The sequence below is a fragment of the Schistocerca piceifrons genome, chromosome 10, assembly GCF_021461385.2.
Source record: "Schistocerca piceifrons isolate TAMUIC-IGC-003096 chromosome 10, iqSchPice1.1, whole genome shotgun sequence".
NCBI lineage: Eukaryota > Metazoa > Arthropoda > Insecta > Orthoptera > Acrididae > Schistocerca > Schistocerca piceifrons.
The window spans coordinates 137,974,393-137,990,683 of record NC_060147.1 but is presented as its reverse complement, the minus strand read 5'-3'; the positions used below and the strand labels follow the sequence as shown (position 1 = coordinate 137,990,683).

General features: G+C 41.1%; 1 protein-coding gene across 1 annotated transcript in view; it reads left to right on the top strand.

Annotated features, from left to right (window-relative positions):
- LOC124718774 overlaps nt 1-16,291 on the top strand; it is an 82,761-nt gene that overhangs the window by 39,385 nt on the left and 27,085 nt on the right. The window contains exons 3-4 of the mRNA XM_047244386.1: nt 8,785-9,077; nt 12,754-13,652. Coding sequence (XP_047100342.1) covers nt 8,785-9,077; nt 12,754-13,652 — 1,192 coding nt within the window. The remainder of the gene's footprint in view (nt 1-8,784; nt 9,078-12,753; nt 13,653-16,291) is intronic.

Below are 16,291 nucleotides of genomic sequence, written 5' to 3'. Positions count from 1 at the left end.
TCGCAGAGTCAAAACAGAGGTCGCACAGACGGATTGCCGATGACCGCGACGAACGAAGCGCTGAAGCCACTTTTGCACGATCAACTTTCCTGTCTCAATCGACTACTCGTGACAAGTGAGAGTCTCGTGCAGCGCTCTTGGCGTTTTATACCTCTGTTCCGAGCTGTGGTTTTTGTTTACACGTCAGCACGAAAATTGCACATGTTATGAGAAATGTTTCCGGGGAATCTGGCATCCGAGCGGTGACACTGAAGTTATGTGGAACTATTATTTTTTACGAAAAAATTAAGTATACTAACAAGACGTAGCAACAAGCAATGATAACAGAGTTTCTTAATGACTCAAGCAGAATTGATAGTGGTAGTTCTCCTCAGTAGTTGTGTGGTAAGTTCTTTGCCGTATCAGAAGAAAAGTGTAATCCAAACATTTCAGACATATATACTTACTTGCTTCAGAAAATATACACAGGGTGTTTCAAAAATGACCGGTATATTTGAAACGGCAATAAAAACTAAACGAGCAGCGATAGAAATACACCGTTTGTTGCAATATGCTTGGGACAACAGTACATTTTCAGGCGGACAAACTTTCGAAATTACAGTAGTTACAATTTTCAACAACAGATGGCGCTGCAAGTGATGTGAAAGATATAGAAGACAACGCAGTCTGTGGGTGCGCCATTCTGTATGTCGTCTTTCTGCTGTAAGCGTGTGCTGTTCACAACGTGCAAGTGTGCTGTAGACAACATGGTTTATTCTTTAGAACAGAGGATTTTTCTGGTGTTGGAATTACACCGCCTAGAACACAGTGTTGTTGCAACAAGACGAAGGTTTCAACGGAGGTTTAATGTAACCAAAGGACCGAAAAGCGATACAATAAAGGATCTGTTTGAAAAATTTCAACGGACTGGGAACGTGACGGATGAACGTGCTGGAAAGGTAGGGCGACCGCGTACAGCAACTACAGAGGGCAACGCGCAGCTAGTGCAGCAGGTGATCCGACAGCGGCCTCGGGTTTCCGTTCTTCGTGTTGCAGCTGCGGTCCAAATGACGCCAACGTCCACGTATCGTCTCATGCGCCAGAGTTTACACCTCAATCCGTACAAAATTCAAACGCGGCAACCCCTCAGCGCCGCTACCATTGCTGCACGAGAGACATTCGCTAACGATATAGTGCACAGGATTGATGACGGCGATATGCATGTGGGCAGCATTTAGTTTACTGACGAAGCTTATTTTTACCTGGACGGCTTCGTCAATAAACAGAACTGGCGCATATGCGGAACCGAAAAGCCCCATGTTGCAGTCCCATCGTCCCTGCACCCTCAAAAAGTACTGGTCTGGGCCGCCATTTCTTCCAAAGGAATCATTGGCCCATTTTTCAGATCCGAAATGATTACTGCATCACGCTATCTGGCCATTCTTCGTGAATTTTTGGCGGTACAAACTGCCTTAGACGACACTGCGAACACCTCGTGGTTTATGCAAGATGGTGCCCGGACACATCGCACGGCCGACGTCTTTAATTTCCTGAATGAATATTTAGATGATCGTGTGATTGCTTTGGGCTATCCGAAACATACAGGAGGCGGCGTGGATTGGCCTCCCTATTCGCCAGACATGAACCCCTGTGACTTCTTTCTGTGGGGACACTTGAAAGACCAGGTGTACCGCTAGAATCCAGAAACAATTGAACAGCTGAAGCAGTACATCTCATCTGCATCTGAAGCCATTCCGCCAGACACGTTGTCAAAGGTTTCGGGTGATTTCATTCAGAGACTACGCCATATTATTGCTACGCATGGTGGATATGTGGAAAATATCGTTCTACAGAGTTTCCCAGACCGCAGCGCCATCTGTTGTTGAAAATTGTAACTACTGTAATTTCGAAAGTTTGTCTGCCTGAAAATGTACTGTTGTCCCAAGCATATTGCAACAAACGGTGTATTTCTATCGCTGCTCGTTTAGTTTTTATTGCCGTTTCAAATATACCGGTCATTTTTGTAACACCCTGCACTAGCAAATGTCGAACAATGTCTCGAACGCAGCTAATAGGACAGTTTTGTTTCACCCTTTATGTCTTGTTTTCTTGCTAAGTGTCAAATAAGATCGAAAATTATTTTCTCGTGAAATAATATTGAGGATATTTTCAGTGTTGAAATAATTTACATTACAACACCTTTACCTATATACGTTCTTTCTTATGCGTAGTGTAAGGCTTTTTCGTTGTAAAGCATAAATACTATTTTTGGTTTGAGGTATTTCGTATCCCTTGTAAGAAAACACTACTAGGAAAAAATACTAGCACGTTGCGTGACATTGCAGTGCGTCACGAAAACAAAGCAAACAATGTTTAAAAGATTAAGAAGACACGAAAGCAGAAAATTCTTTTCTATAACAGAAGCAAGCTCAGAGAAGTGAGCTCGGCCAGAACGACTTTGACCATAGATATTAGACGTCGCCATAGTCCCACAGAGATAAAACTCAAGGGCGGTGACGCTGTAGGAGCCGGCCGGGGTGGCCGTGCGGTTCTAGGCCCTACAGTCTGGAATCCCGTGACCGCTACGGTCGCGGGTTCGAATCCTGCCTCGGGCATGGATGTGTGTGATGTCCTTAGGTTAGTTAGGTTTAAGTACATCTAAGTTCTAGGGGACTGAAGACCTCAGAAGTTAAGTCCCATAGTGCTCAGAGCCATTTGAATCATTTTTTTGACGCTGTAGACTTACGCTATACGTTGTTTTGAAGCCAGAGTGGGCGTGGCAAGCCGCCGTCTTAAATAGCCCACAACATTTATAGACTGCTGTTTACGATTGCATCGTGTTCATTATTCCTGTCGTGTGTACACAATTGCTGTTTTAAATACTAAAAATTTCAGTGCTTACGTGAATAACGTAGTGTCAGGACGGTAATTTCGAACGTTGTTCTGTTCTCGTGTGCGCGTTTGCTCTGGTAATACGACATATTTGGCTTTTTTAATGTAACTTGTTTTTCTTTGATATATTTCGGATAACCAAGAAGAGAAGGCTGTGATGCGAAAAGGATTCTTTCGTATTCCACTTAATTCCACTTCTACTGTGTTTGTACCGATAGAAAATGAAGCAGAACTCCGAAACCAATGCTTGTTTCCTAACCGGTACTGCTTCTTGTACGTCACATTTCCAGCTTTCAGTTCGGATGCACAGTTTTAATCACGTTTGCGAAAAACTTACCTATTCGTTGTTTGTTAGCCCATAAATGTGTGCAATGAGGAAAGAAGCAAGGTATGCTATCATCTTGCGCGTGTCAACGAAGTGAAATATAATTGAAATGTTAACGAAAAGCCGAGCGGTTCTAGGCGGGAACCGCGCGACCGCTACGGTCGCAGTTTCGAATCCTGCCTCGGGCATGGATGTGTGTTATGTCCTTAGGTTAGTTAGGTTCAAGTAGTTCTAAGTTCTAGGGGACTGATGACCTGAGATGTTAAGTCCCATAGTGCTAGAGCCATTTCTTTGTTAACGAAACAGAACTGCATGAGGATTGTTAGGAAATCTAACATCAAGTTACTGAAACAAAACCACTACAATAAATGTGGACAGAACTTTACACTAATCTCGGATTGATTAGTACACCCGTAACCGTCGCAAGCTGGCATTTTTGATGAAACAGCTACGCCTCACACATTCACAGTACCTGTCGCTATTTGGGATAAGGAAAGTCTATAGTTATTCTCAACGGTCGAAACTGGTCACGGGCATATCGGAGTGACGTCACGCGGAAGTATCAGTTCGGTGAACCATGGCAGTATAAATGCGGTGAAGCTAATCTTTTTGGGGTGCATAAGATAGAGGACTTCGGCTTCAAGTTTGTGACATAATGATAACGCCCTTGCTTTCTTACCTCCATGCATTCTCCCTTGTTTCTGCGCATACTCAGAAATTTACTACTCCGCAATTGACACAATGTATAGATCATTGAGGCCACACACACACACACACACACACACACACACACACACACACACACACACTCGCGGTGTGGTTGGTTGCTGATTTACACGCAGGCAAAAGGAGCGCGCACTTCGAGTATGCGGTTTTGATCAGAAAATCGCTCATGTAAAACGGGCTTAATACCACAACTGCAACACCTACGGTGTGATAGCAGCGCTCCAACTGGACAGAAAGCTACACTTCTGAATGTGATACCGGATGATTAAGAATAGTATCGTTTATATTGATTTGTAACACAGGAAGCGTGTTAAGCGCCATAAATACCGGAACTAACAAAAATGACACCTCATTTATCTTTCTATATCCCGGGAGGCATGCGACAGTACATTACAGGACAGTTTATTTACAATTTTCTCTTAACATACACATATTGAATGAACTTCGTTTTCTTTCAAAAGCAAAAACTGGTTAGTGAAGATCAAAAACTTGATCCTTTGCATAAAGACGACGCGTATCTACTCAAGAAGGGGAAGCTTTCTTCGCTACGCTTCTAGTCATATCAGTGAATGTGCAGTGTAGGAAACGTGTGTGGAATGCAATACCCACAGTATTTAATGTACGAAATAAGCCATCAGAACTGCAGCTGAAGGTAAAACCACACAGACGCGATAATAAAACGTCAAAAGCAATAAAACTGTTTGCCAACACAGAAGAAACTCAAGTCCACAATTCTTGCTATATCTGAGCTACAAACGGGAAAAGTCTTCAAAAATTTCACATTTAGAGCACAAGTAATTATGTTTACAAAAATATTTGTGGTGCAGACAGTCGAGTCAAGAGTAAGAACGTGCGAATCGTTAGGCCCCGAACAGTGGTGTTACGTGTGAAGGAAACTGCCTATCACAGTAAGGGGACACACAATAACACAAACGTACGCTTCTCGTGCATGAAGTGTGCGTTTATATTCTATTGCTTTCATCGAAGCTGCAGCTATACACACATTCGAAAGTATTTATTCGTGAATAAATTGTAGCTTGTCATTGAATCAGTGAGATTCGACTGCTTTTACATTTATTTCACGATCAGTCATGCTCCTAATAATTTATTAATGCTTGGGACTAAAAAATATAGCTAATACGTTAATTAAGTAGAAAAGTAATTAAAACAATCTTACGGTTGGATTTCTCGCCACTAGGGGCACCAGTGTCATTTCAACAATGAAACGGTAACAATCTTCGCAGCGGCGAGTGCTGCGATTCTGTATGAGGTGCGTCCACAGAATGCCTTTCTTTGTGTTTAACTTTGGTGGGCACATATATTTCCAACAGTGCGCATTTGTGCATGCGTAATTTTCTGGAAATGGAGACAGTGCGTTAAGCGCATTACTTCACGCCTTAGGTGGAGGCCATGTGTGTTTCATTGTCTAGTGTGTTGAGATTATACTGTGAAGCGATTTATGTGCAATGATGTCTGTTGACTACAAAGGAAGCGCGCTTAAATTTATACATGTTTAGAGATAAAAAAAAGCCGTATAAAATACCGCTTCTAACGATTATTTCAAAGAAAACTTCATTTTGTTATGTTTTGAGCGACAAGTATTATATAAAATGTGTCCGATCATATTACTGTATAGAATAAGATACCGTTAGTTTCGGAGTATAAAAACTTCGAAGGGTAAGCCAGAGATTTATGTAAATTGTGTATGAAAACTTTGGACGAATATTCGTGCTATGGTGACTTCCAATATGGCATGAGAAGAAAACAAGTGATCGGATATGTGTCGCTCCTCGCAGACTGCGTGGAACAGAAGTGAAAGACATTCATAATTTCTAGTGGACTTTGGCGTGTATGAAATTCCCAAATTTATCGGGTCCGAGGGTGTTAATCTGATATAATCAGCAAATGTTGTATCAATTGTTTGTGCTGTTGCTTTTGTGCCAATGGTACAAACAATGTTGGGTCATCTATTGCTTACCGTTTGGAATAAATTATAAATCTGTATCTCTGAAGATGTGTTTAGAACATCGCCAAACCAGTTAGATCAAAAAGAAAGATTTCCCATACGGTTGAAGCGGTCTTATTCATCATACTACATGTTATGTTTCATGATTAAAGTTTTGTAAATAGCTTTATAAAATAAGATACACAGGAGAAATTGAAAGTTAATGAACCTTCACATAACCACTGAAAACCTCCCATAAGTATTTAGCGTATTTGGGAATAATCACTGAAATACTTTGTTTCGAAATGCGAAGTAAGTAGTTCACAAAGTAGTACGTAACTCGCCAGTTACTATAGTTGAAGTCACGAAGGATGGCGGTCGAGTTTAGGCTTGTTCCGCGCACCTACGTCACGTATAGTCCGACAGGCAATGAGCGTTCAGTATGTTCGGAGCGCTCTGCCACGAATTCCGTACGTAATGCGAACATTGTACGTGATCGTAGCCAGTTGTTTGATGAATTTCGATTCCATTTGGCCCTAGTTGTCATCGCTGATGGTGGTGGTAAGTGATAAATTATGCATAAGTAAGAGAGAGACATAGTTTGCAGGATAGCCTATACGCTTTCTCCAAGCACAAAGCACATGCATGCACGTACGGCACAATTGTCGCTCGGAATCATCAACAATGCCATCACCCGCCAGGTTAGCCGAGAGCGCTAATGCGCTGCTTCCTGGACTCAGGTAGGCGCTAAGGCCCCGGATCGAATCGGTCCGCCGGATTAAAGGTGAGGGCCGGTGTGCCGGCCAGCCTGGATGTGGTTTTTAGGCGGTTTTCCACATGCCTCTAGGTCAATACCGGGCTGGTCCCCACGTCCCGCCTCAGTTACACGACTCACAGACATTTGAAACATATCCGCACTTTTCCACGATTTACACTCGACGCAGACAGATGGGGTACTCTGACTCCGTCCCGCGGGTGCGGGGTGGCGGCAGGAAGGGCATCCGGCCACCCCTTCACATCAACATGCCAAATCCGAATTAACCACGCCAACCCCGTGCACAATGCGGGACAAAGGCGCAAGCGACAGATAGAATCATCAACAGTGCAATCTTCTTCTGTGCCTCGACATGCACGAATCGCCACCGCGCGTGGATTGGACTGTAACTATATGTTATCTCCAGCCTCATCACAGGACTTTCCCGAGAAGAAAACCTAAAATCTCGCCGCGACCTCCTGAAATTCGCAAAGAAAACATTGCCGTCACTTTGTACTTCTAGTAACTGTGTTATTTGTATAGTTCTTTAGCGACAGGTCACTTTTGCGTTTTCTTTTCCTGTCCCCTTCTCGCTACAGTAAACACAGCAGAAAGTGCCAAGTAAAGAAGGGGATCCGCAGCAGACTGCTCCCGCAATGACGCAAAGTGTGGACACGAGAACGCCTGTTCGCGCACGAAAGGGTGCGCATACGATAGTTTGTAGAGTACGTAGGGGGCTAGACGTGGGTATTTTTAATATTATGGAAGAGGAATGGCGACTTGTAAGTAGCCATTAGAGGTTATAACGATATGTTTACGTAATGTGTATACATAAACATACAGTTATAAATGTCCCCGTTCGTAGTCGCTAATTATAACAATATGTTTACTTTTGTGCTGTAACATCTAGCTATAATCAGCGGTGGAAATATATTTGCGAACGCCGACCGTGTGCGGCTATTTCTAGTTGGATCGCGTGATCAGTCGGAAGTTGCATTGCAGAGGAGAGTACATGCCCGTTCAAAATATGATTATTTTTGGATAGCTCAACATGAATTTCCTAAGGGAAATAATGCATTTACTAGTAGAATATGGCGCAGAGAAACGTCCGTCCGATTTCGACGAAAGAATTCGTGACTGTGAACTCTCTATTTGGCAGAAACATAAAAAAAAATTAAATAACTTCATGAAGGAGTGAGACATAGATTCCATGTTAAATAAATAGTCCATACACCAGTTCCATTTAACTCTGAATTTATGGCAATTAATAGATGAACTTACACTGCAATGAAGGATTTAACATGGATGCCGTTTTGACTGGCACTTCTCTTCTCGTAATGAAAATAACTCCTTTGACGTTTTCACATACACGTCGCACAATAAATCTACTGCTATGCAGTACTGCACTTTTACTTAACACTAAAAGAATATTATTTTTAACGATAATAATACGGCGGCAAGACATGCGCGTCCGACACAACTTACAAGAGATAATAGAAGAAAAAAATGAGTAACTGAGTAACTGTTAATCGAGAATATCTTGTACATCAAAAAAAAGTGTAAAAGTGTTCTTGTTCTGTCCGTTTTTCGCGCCGCAGTTTTCAAAGTCAGTAACTCACTGCATCTCTGACGGCGCTTCGACAATAAACAAGTTACGTCACAGGTCGTTCACCTTTTTACATTCTCGCAACATTATTTGCTAACTGTAGCTGTTGCCGAGCGACTGCTCGATTAGTGAATGATTTAAAATGATAAGCAATCACATAATGTTACAAGGCGCGACCACGTTAAAAACCTGTGCATTACTGATTTTTAAATCGCTTTCTTGAAAGAAAAAGATGTGAATTCGGTAAATTTTTTCCTTTCAATGAGAGATAGAAAGGGGCGGGGGGGGGGGGGGGGAGTTGGCGCCTAGAAAAGAGGCACCTCTTGGACAAACTTTTGGACTGACCCTGAGCAGGCACATACCTCGAGATTAGATTAGATTAGTACTTGTTCCATAGATAATGATGCGACACTTTGTAATGATGTGGAACGTGTCAGGTTAATAAAATGTGTCTACACAAGATGTTACATTACACAAAATATTACGAAACCTTTTTTATCTGATGCGCCGACGGCAGAGAGTGTGTAGTGAGGCAGCGGTGTTGCGGCGTGTCGCAGGTGGCGCTGCCGGCGTTCGGGGCGCTGTTCGCGCTGGCGGGCTGCGTGCTGACGGCGGCGGCGTACCGCGGGCCGGCGGCGGGCGAGCTGCCCGCAGAGTACGAGGCGCGCGTCTCGCTGACGGGCAGCTCGCGAGCGCTGGGGCCCGCCTGCCTGGCGGTCGGCGTCGCCATGCTGGTGGCCGGCGCCGCGCTCTGCCTGCTGGCCCGCCGCGCCAGGCAGCGGCAGCGCCGCGTCGCCTTCCACTGCCCGCTGCACGGAGACTTCTACCCGCTGTCGCCCGTCGCCGGTCAGTTGCTGCCCACTCTGCCTCCTTCCCCTTCCATTCTGCTTAACCCTCTCCTCGTCGAAACTCGCGTTAAAGCCGTCGGCATACGGACCGTGTTGTCGAACGTTAACGTTGAGCGTGCCGAGTTCGACGTGCTGCCGAACGCTCAGCAAGGATACGACTTGTGCATACGGTACGTGGGCTCCGACGTAGTATACCCGATCGCGACGCACTCCGGTGGCAGTTGAGGGATGTTTAAAGTTCGTAAATCACACTGTTTACTCAACGGGCGCGCGCAAAATTCCCACGTTAGCTCTATCGAAACGCACATTTCCTCCATCGTCCCCGAAAAGAAAAGTACCGTGTCCAATCAATAAGGACACGAGCTTATAAAAGTTCCATTACAAACAGTGCGGTACAAATTTGGAATACTTCTACGCACAAGATAAACATTATTTCATCATTCCCACATTTTAGTAAAATCTCGAGGTCAGTCTTACTCGATGACTCTTCCTACCCAATAGCAGAATCTTTGCAACATGTGAATTACGAAGCGTAAATATCTTCATACAAGTAGCGCAAGCTGTCCTGTTGATTAAGCCAATCGAACGTAGTCACCCCTCAAAAAAAAGGTGAACTTATATTTACATAACATCAAATATTATAGTATATACTAATAATAAAGTATCGGAACCTAATAAAAACGCTAATGTTAGGAAAAGTCAGGACGCGATCCACCGCCCTAATAGACCTCAGAGTTCAGGACAGTGACGCTACCCATTACGCTAAACCAACAACGCAGAACTGGTTATTAAACATATTACATTACCCCTTGCTAAAAATCTTATCGTACATATGTTACTAATTCAAATTTAACTATTTTTTATTATTTTTAACAATGACAACTTGACAAAGAACATTGCGTTTTGGGTGGATCTTCAGTGTGTCGCTGCCTTCAAATAGCCTACTCTCATAATACGCAAGTTACAATAATTCTTTTGCCACGAATATAATGTTTCTCATTATTTCATTGGAATGAATCACACAGTTAACGGGTTTTCCAGTGATTCTCAATTTGCTGGTGCTCAGAAACGGCAATATACATATACGCTTGAAATGAATGGCAATATGGCGCCTTACAACTCTGTTGCGCCACCTCATTCGTCAACGCTCAGACGCACGCTCATAATACCTGACATGCCAGATATTGCTCTGCACGTTCGGAAAGACTCCCGAACGTGCCATTCCAAGCTATGACGTCAGAAACTCGCCACGCTCAACGCTCGGATGCACGGTCCGTGTGCCGACGGCTTACGGTGCGTTTACATTGAGCTCAGAACATGTTTTTGTTCGGAACATTGTGTGCAACTTGTTCCCTCAACATGTTGGCAACATAGTTCGTTGTCCGCATTCCCGTTTACACTAGCGACCGACACTTCTACGTATTCGCATAGTCTGCTGCGGTGAACCGACAGGTTACTTTGTGTGTTCGCATCAAGAGATACGCTATGTCAAGTGAAGAGGAAGAATTAATGACATTTGGTGCTGCATTAATAATACTTAACTGAATGAACAGACGAACAAAACGACGTAGTCGTCGTCGGTGGATCAAAACATACTATAGAAGACGTGGCGGGAATGACATGCTCTGTGAGCTGAATTTGGAAGACGGTTCTGGCTCTCGTAACTTCACTAGGATGTCGCCGTCAGATTTTGAAATGTTGAATATTATAGGACCAGTTGTTTCAAAGAAAGACACAAATTTCAGAAAAGTAATCCCTGTGTACCGAAGACTTGCTGTTACTCTTCGTTTTCTGGCGTCAGGAGACTCATATCAAAGCCAGCCACATCTCAAATTGTTCCTTATCGCCGGCCGTTGTGGCCGAGCGGTCCTAGGCGCTGCAGTCCGGAACCCCGCGATCGCTACGGTCGCAGGTTCGAATCAAGCCTCGGGAATGGATGTGTGTGATGTCCTTAGGGTGGTTAGGTTTAAGTAGTTCTAAGTTCTAGGGGACTGATGACCTGAGCAGTTAAGTCCCATAGTGCTCAGAGCCATTTGAAGTTCCTCATCATCCAGGAAACGTAGATATTTAAATCCAAACCACTTCGTTTCGTAAAGCGTTTCAGTACCATATCCAGAATTTTTACTTTCATTTTTCTTTTCTCTCGTCGGTACTGAGACAAGAGAGATTTAATTTTTTTGTTACGTCACTGCACCAGCAGCAACTTTTTGTAATGAATTATGTTTGATTTTAGTATTTTTTTAACCTGCGCAACGTATATTCCACAGGTACTCCTCTGCCTCATACAGCGATATCAACTGGAAAATTTTGTCTCGTGATCACTCCATTTCAAATAAAAATGAAAGAGACATAAAATGAGCGCACCACTACACTCCAGCAAAACAAACACCAAAACACTCTCGCAGAGCAAACGAATACTAGCGCTGCGTAGCGGAATTTAGTGGTAGCAGGGCACGAACAGTGTTTCATTCTCTACCGACGCAGCCGTGGAACATTCATTTTGTGTTGCGAACATGTTGCCAACACGTTGCGAACATCGGTAGTCTATTACCAGCCACGAACAATGTTGCGAACTCAGTGTAAACGCCCCTGAGGGACATCTCATAAATAATACATAGGTCGGTGTTACTCCGGATTTTTTGATGCAACGACAATAAAAATTGTGTCAGATGTAGTTGCGAGTGTCAGGAAGAAGTAATTATTTATTTTTTTTATTTCTTGGTACCTACTCTAGCATAAAATTGGCAACATGTAGAAATGGACCCTGCGGTGGTGTCGGGTACTCTGACTGTTGAAGACCAGAGGTCGTACATCGAGGTCGAAACTTTACATACATTAATACTTGTTCCATAGATCATGAATAGGACATTTCGTAATTATGTGGAACGAGTCACTTCAACAAAAGTTTTCTTTACACAAAAGATTTTTTTTACAGTTACAATTTCATATTTAAAAAAAATAATCTATTGAGTACAAGAAGTTGTCATTCAGAAACTCTTTTAATTTGTCTTTAAATGTTCGTTGACTATCTGTCAGACTTTAAATGCTATGTGGCAAAACGACCAAAGATTTTTGTGGCAGCATAAAATTCACCCCTTTCTGTGCCAAAGTCAGATTTAACCCAGAATAGTGAAGTCAATCCCTTTTTTTCCTAGTGTTGTAGCTATGCACTTCGGTGTTATTTTTGAATGTGGGTGGGTTATTAATAACAAATTTCGTAAGCGAATATATGTATTCCGAAGGTACTGTGAATACTCCGAATTCCTTAATTGAATGTCTGCAAGGTGATATTGCGTGGTCTCCAGCTATTATTCTCATTACACACTTTTGTAGAATGAATACTTTTTCTCTTAATGATGAATTACCCCTGTTGGAATTATGTAATACATTTATATCGGATATGAGAAAGTTCCAGAATATCGTTCTAGAATAAGTTATATCGAGTACGTTCGAGAAGTATCGATTGTGGTGACAGCTATGTTTGTGTATATATTCGTGAGTGATGAGGCGCAATAGATAGTCTTCGTGTGTCTTTTGTAAAATGAACATATGTATATTTTAATAAAGTATTTTATAAGTAAAAGTGTGAACGTGATTCAAAACATGGTAGCAGAGCGTGGTTATTGAAAAGAAAAGTAGAAGTTAAATATTATATTGTGGCCGTCGCGTGTTATTCAGAAAGTTCGACATGGCTGATATAACTATTCCTGTATTTGATGGCGAGGACTATGGGAACTGGAAGCAGCGGATAATCATGTACCTAAAAATGAAGAAATGCCATACAGTGACTACGAGAGCAAAAGTGAGCTCAGACAACGAAACGTGGGATGAAGAGGACTTGAAGGCTATCAACTATATTTATGGTGCAATCACAAATAAGCAACTAGAATTCGTGAGTGACAGAGAAAGTGCTTTCGAGATCATGAAGAAATTTGATGAATTATATTCGAAAGAGTCTACAGCCCTTCAAATATTATGCAGAAACAAGTTGGACAAATTGAGGTTAAGTGATTACAGTGATACGGGGACATTTTTCAGTGCATTTGAAAAAACTGTAAATGAGCTGAAATCTGCAGGCGCTAAAGTAACGGAAAAGGAGAAGATAAATTATATGCTGCGAACGTTACCAGAGTCAATGAGCTATATTGGGGACTTAGTGGACGTCTTGAAGAAAGAGGACCAGACAGTTGAATACGTTAAAATTAAGATTCAATTATTGAATGCAAAAACTGGAAATGAAGAGGTAAAATCAAATGCATTTCACACAGAAAGAAAATTGAATTCAAGAAATCAGGAGCAAGTATGTTATCGATGCGGCAAAGCAGGTCACTTCAAACGTGATTGTAACCAGGGAAGAACAAGTAACAGAGGCACATGGCATCGTGGAGTACATTTTCAAGGTAGCGACAAAGGTAATGGAAATATGCAGCGTGGAGGCTATAGCAATGTACAGCGTGGAAACTACGGCAACATGCAGCGTGGAGGTTATGGCAGCAGGCAACGTGGTCGAGGAGAGCAGCATGGTTTTAGCAGCGGTCGGCATCACAGCAAGCAAGGTTACCATCAGAGTGATCATGGTATGAGTAGTTTTATAACAGAGGTTAATTCTATGATAGGTCAAAATAGAACAGTAGAGTCAAGTAACAACAATCAAATTCAAATCAATTGGTTATTAGACAGTGGCTGTACTGATCATGTTATTAATAATGTGGAATATTTTTCTAAGAGTATAACTTTAAAACAACCTATAAATGTAAAAATTGCTGATGGAAAAATTTTGCAAGCTACTAAAGTTGGTAATGTAATTAGTAATTTTCCTGTCTATGATCAAATGGTTCCAATTAATATGCGAGATGTTTTCTTTGTAAAAGACATAGACAAAAACTTGATCAGTTATGCCAAAATTACAGATAATCACAAAATTGTATCGGTAGGGAATAATGCTAAAATTTTTGATAAAGCTAATGGATTGATTGCAATTGCATGGAAAGAGAGTCGGTTGTATAAAATGAGTAGTACTATTAGTAAAGGAAAAGTTAATGTTAACGTTATGAGTAAAGACAATAATATGACAACAAAGGAAAAATGGCACCGCATTTTGGGACATTTTAATTTCAGTTATCTAAATACTTTATGTAAACATCAATTGTTAGATGGGGTTCCTTCAGAACTAGAATCAGAATTTATGAAATGTAAAATCTGTATCGAAAACAAAATGCATAATGTTCCTTTTAAAAATAATAGAACCACAGCAAAAGAAATCTTAGAAATTGTTCACACAGATCTAAATGGGCCTCGCTCACCTACTGGAATGCATGGGGAAAGATATTTTCTTTCTTTCATTGATGATTACAGTAAGGCAGCTCGTGTTTACACCATAAAATCTAAAGATCAAGTATACAATTGTTTTGTAGAGTATATTAATGAAGTTGAGAATCTCACAGGGAAAACTGTTAAAGATAAGATGTGACAATGGGAAGTAATATTTAAATGAAAATGTCTATGAATTTGTGAGACAAAAAGGAATTGTATTGAATGCTTGTCCACCATATGTGCATGAGCTTAATGGTACTGCTGAAAGGTATAACAGATCCATCATGGACATGTCTCGGTGTCTGCTAGCCGAAGCGCGAGTAGACACGAGATTTTGGCCTGAAGTGGTTTGTGCAACAGCGTACCTCAAAAACAGAACTTCAGCTAACACCATTGAAAAGAAAACTCCTTATGAGATATTACTGGGGAAAAGACCTAATGTTAATCATTTGAAGTTGTATGGGAGTAGAGTTTTTGTAAGAGTACCTGAGCAACTGAGGAAGTCGAAATGGGATAGGAAAGCCGATTTGGGGGTTTTAATGGGTTATTGTGAAGTAGGCTACAGAGTGCTAATAAATAATAAGATAGTTGTTGCTCGACATGTGGACATTGTTGAAAGTGGTGTTAAATGTATTGGGTTTAAAGATTATGATTCAGTAAGTGAATATTCTAGTGATTCTGAACACAAAAGTATGGAAAATGAAACTGAACTAATATAAAAACAGAAGGAAATTGAGAAAAATGAAAAGCTTTCTGATAATCATGAACCAGAGAAAGTACTTGAGTTGAGGAGATCATCTAGAGAAAGAGTACCAAAAATATTAAGTGATTATGTTTACAGCAATTTTATTTATGTAAACTTTTGCAGTGCAAATAGTCCGGAAATCTTTGAGGAGGCGATTAACAGCGCCGAATCAAATTATTGGGAAAAAGCAATGAATAAGGAAATTGATTGTTTGAACAAAAACAAAACATGGGAATTAGTAGATAAACCAGTTGATAAAGAAGCCATTGATGTAAAGTGGGTTTTCACAAAGAAATCAGAAAGTGTTTACAAAGCAAGATTAGTTGTCAGGGGGTTTCAACAAAAAGAAGTCGTTGAGGATATTTATTCTCCAGTAACCACTATGCAAACATTAAAGATTTTGTTGTCATACTGTTGTCAAGAAGGTTTGGTTATAGAACAAATGGACGTAGAGACTGCGTTTCTAAATTGTAAAGTTTTATCTGAAGTTTATGTAAAGCAGCCAAGAGGATATGATGATGGTACGGATAGAGTCTGTAAATTGTATAAAGCATTGTATGGTTTGCGAGAAAGCTCACGAGCTTGGTACAATTGTCTTGACGAGTTTTTAAGAAGTTTAGGTTTTAAAAGGAGTAAATATGATTATTGTCTTTATGTATTGCGAGATGGAGATGTCTTGATTTATTTGATTATTTTTGTCGACGATTAAGAACTTATTGACAAAACGATTTAATATGAAAGATTTAGGTGAGGTAAAAAGATATCTTGGCATCGATATTGATTGTGATTGTGAACCAAGAGTTATGAGTTTAAGTCAAGAAAAATATATTGATTCGTTAGCTGCGAAATATAAAATTGAAGATTCGATCTTGTACGAAACTCCAATGGAAGTAAATTTAAAGTTAGAACCAGCGTATGAAGATTGTAATGACGTTAGATGTAGAAACTTGATAGGTGCACTCTTGTACGTAAGTTCGGGTACTAGACCAGATATTAGCTATAGTGTGAATTACTTGAGCAGATTCCAAAGTTGTTACAGTAGTACTCATTTTAAATATGCTTTGAGAATTTTGAAATATTTATATTTAACTAAAGATTTGAAATTAAACTATTGTAGGAATGAAAGTGCTGAGATATTAGATTGTTTTGTGGATTCAG